At 39.9% G+C, this 2,090-nt stretch overlaps 1 protein-coding gene across 1 annotated transcript in view; it reads left to right on the forward strand.

Moving 5' to 3' along the window:
- The first annotated feature begins 298 nt into the window (after positions 1-298).
- The window catches only part of LOC108443011 (inositol-tetrakisphosphate 1-kinase-like), an 8,645-nt gene continuing 6,853 nt past the window's right edge, over positions 299-2,090 (forward strand). The window contains exons 1-3 of the mRNA XM_017723392.2: positions 299-387; positions 484-508; positions 1,355-1,477. Coding sequence (XP_017578881.2) covers positions 299-387; positions 484-508; positions 1,355-1,477 — 237 coding nt within the window. The remainder of the gene's footprint in view (positions 388-483; positions 509-1,354; positions 1,478-2,090) is intronic.

Consider the following 2,090-nt stretch of genomic DNA (forward strand, 5'->3'; position numbering starts at 1 on the left):
ATGGATGGATGGATGGATGGATGGATGTTCTATGTTGTGTTTGTTTATTTTTGTCTTAGTGTGTATTATATCACAGAATGGTTCTTTATTTATTGTTTATTGTTGCTGTTTTGTATTTTTGTGGTAATAAACAGCACATTAAGTCTCTATAACACAGTGAGAGTTACAGACACTCATCTTCACCACAGCACACACACCTTATCACTGACTGCTGGAGTTTTGTCTCGAGCTCGTCCTGGCCACGTCCCCCCGCCCTGCTCGCAGACACCCACGTTCACACACACACGTGCGTACGAGCATGCTGATGGCGGGCCGCAGGGTGGGAGTGTGTGTGAGTGAGAAGAAGCGCAGGAGGATGAAGGTGGCGGCGCTGGCGGATCTCTGCGCGTGAGTCTCTCTGAACACATCATCACACATTAGACAGCATCGCTGACCACCCGGAGTGGACGCAGCAGGACATTAATCAGTGTTTCCTCTGAACAGGAGCCGAGGGCTGCAGGTGGTGGAGGTCAGTCTCTCAGTCAGCATTCACTACTGATCAGCCTGTCACCTCAACATTCACACCCAGAGCAGCAATCAGCACTGACCACTGACCACTGACCACTGTTTAATACACTGAGTGTGTGTGAGAGTTATGTATTTATTTACTTAAGGAATTATGTATTTATTTGTTTACTTATTTATTTATTCAATTATTAAACACAGTATAAGATTTTTTATGTATTTGATTATTAATGTTTTCATTTGTTATTATTATTGTTTTTATATAGTTTTCTACAAATTCAGTTATTTTATTCATTTTTACCAGTTATTTGTGTTTTATGTAGTGTGTGTGTGTGTGTGTGTGTGTGTGTGTCTGTATTAGAGTGTCTACTGCAGGTGGCTTTACTCTTTACTGTCACTCACACCTGCAGTCACCTACTGTATATATCTCTCTCACTCTCTTTCTCTCTCACTCTCTTTCTCTCTCACTCTATTTCTCTCTCACTCTATTTCTCTCTCTTTCTCTCTTTCTATCTCTCACTCTCTCTCTCTCTGTCTGTCTATCTCTCTCTCTTTCTCTCACTCTCTCTCTCTCTCTCTCTTTCTGTCTATCTCTCTCTCTCTCTCTCTCTCTCTCTCTCTCTCTCTGATACACTCAAGTGAGGACCAGCAAAATGTCCCCACTTGAGCAAAAGTGTCATGGCCTATCATTTTGAGGACATATGGTCCTCAGAAAGATAGCAAGACAAGAATGCACACACACACACACACACACACACACACACACACACACACACTCACAACCACAGAAGTTGGGGTCTCCAGTTGGGGCTGGAGACCACCGTGTTCACTCTGCCTGCTTTGCTCTCAGATAGACCTGACTCAGCCCATGGAGTCTCAGGGTCCGTTTGACGTCATAATGCACAAACTGTCCGACATCATCGTAGAGGCCGAACACGACAGCCAATCTCAGCAGCTTCTCCACAACTTCCAGGTACTGCGGCCAAAAACAGAGCACTTTAAATACTTCACATACTTTAAATGCTTAAACACTTTAAATCCTTAAAAATACACCAGTGATGATCTGCGTTCTAAAAGAGTCCAAACACTGTTATACAGTGATAAAACACCACCCATCTGAAAAATGTAATGCGCTGAACTGGCTTCATTCATATGGCTGTGCAAAAGTATGAACACCCCCATCACATTATACATTTTGTTGATGTTCTAAGCAAAAATTATTTAACGTATCCTCCACACAGAACACAATTAAATACTTTTAGATTATAGTGCATAAGGATTTTGAGTGCTTTTAGTTACTAAATATTGAAAAAGTGAAGCATAAAATATAAATGATTTATTTATTCATTTATTTATTTTGTTAGTTAAGTCTGAACTCACCTACTACAACCATTTACTTGTATTTATGTGTATTTGTCTGTATATTTGTTTGTTTCTGCCTCGATCACCAACGATTTTTTATTTTGCTTATTTATTCATTCATTCAATAATTTACTTGGTTACTTATTTAAGTCCTGTCCACCAAGTACTACTACTTGTTTGTTTAATTGTTTGTTTGCTCAATAGTATATTAATAAATTGTTTGT

This window comes from Pygocentrus nattereri, chromosome 17, assembly GCF_015220715.1.
Source record: "Pygocentrus nattereri isolate fPygNat1 chromosome 17, fPygNat1.pri, whole genome shotgun sequence".
NCBI classification, from domain to species: domain Eukaryota; kingdom Metazoa; phylum Chordata; class Actinopteri; order Characiformes; family Serrasalmidae; genus Pygocentrus; species Pygocentrus nattereri.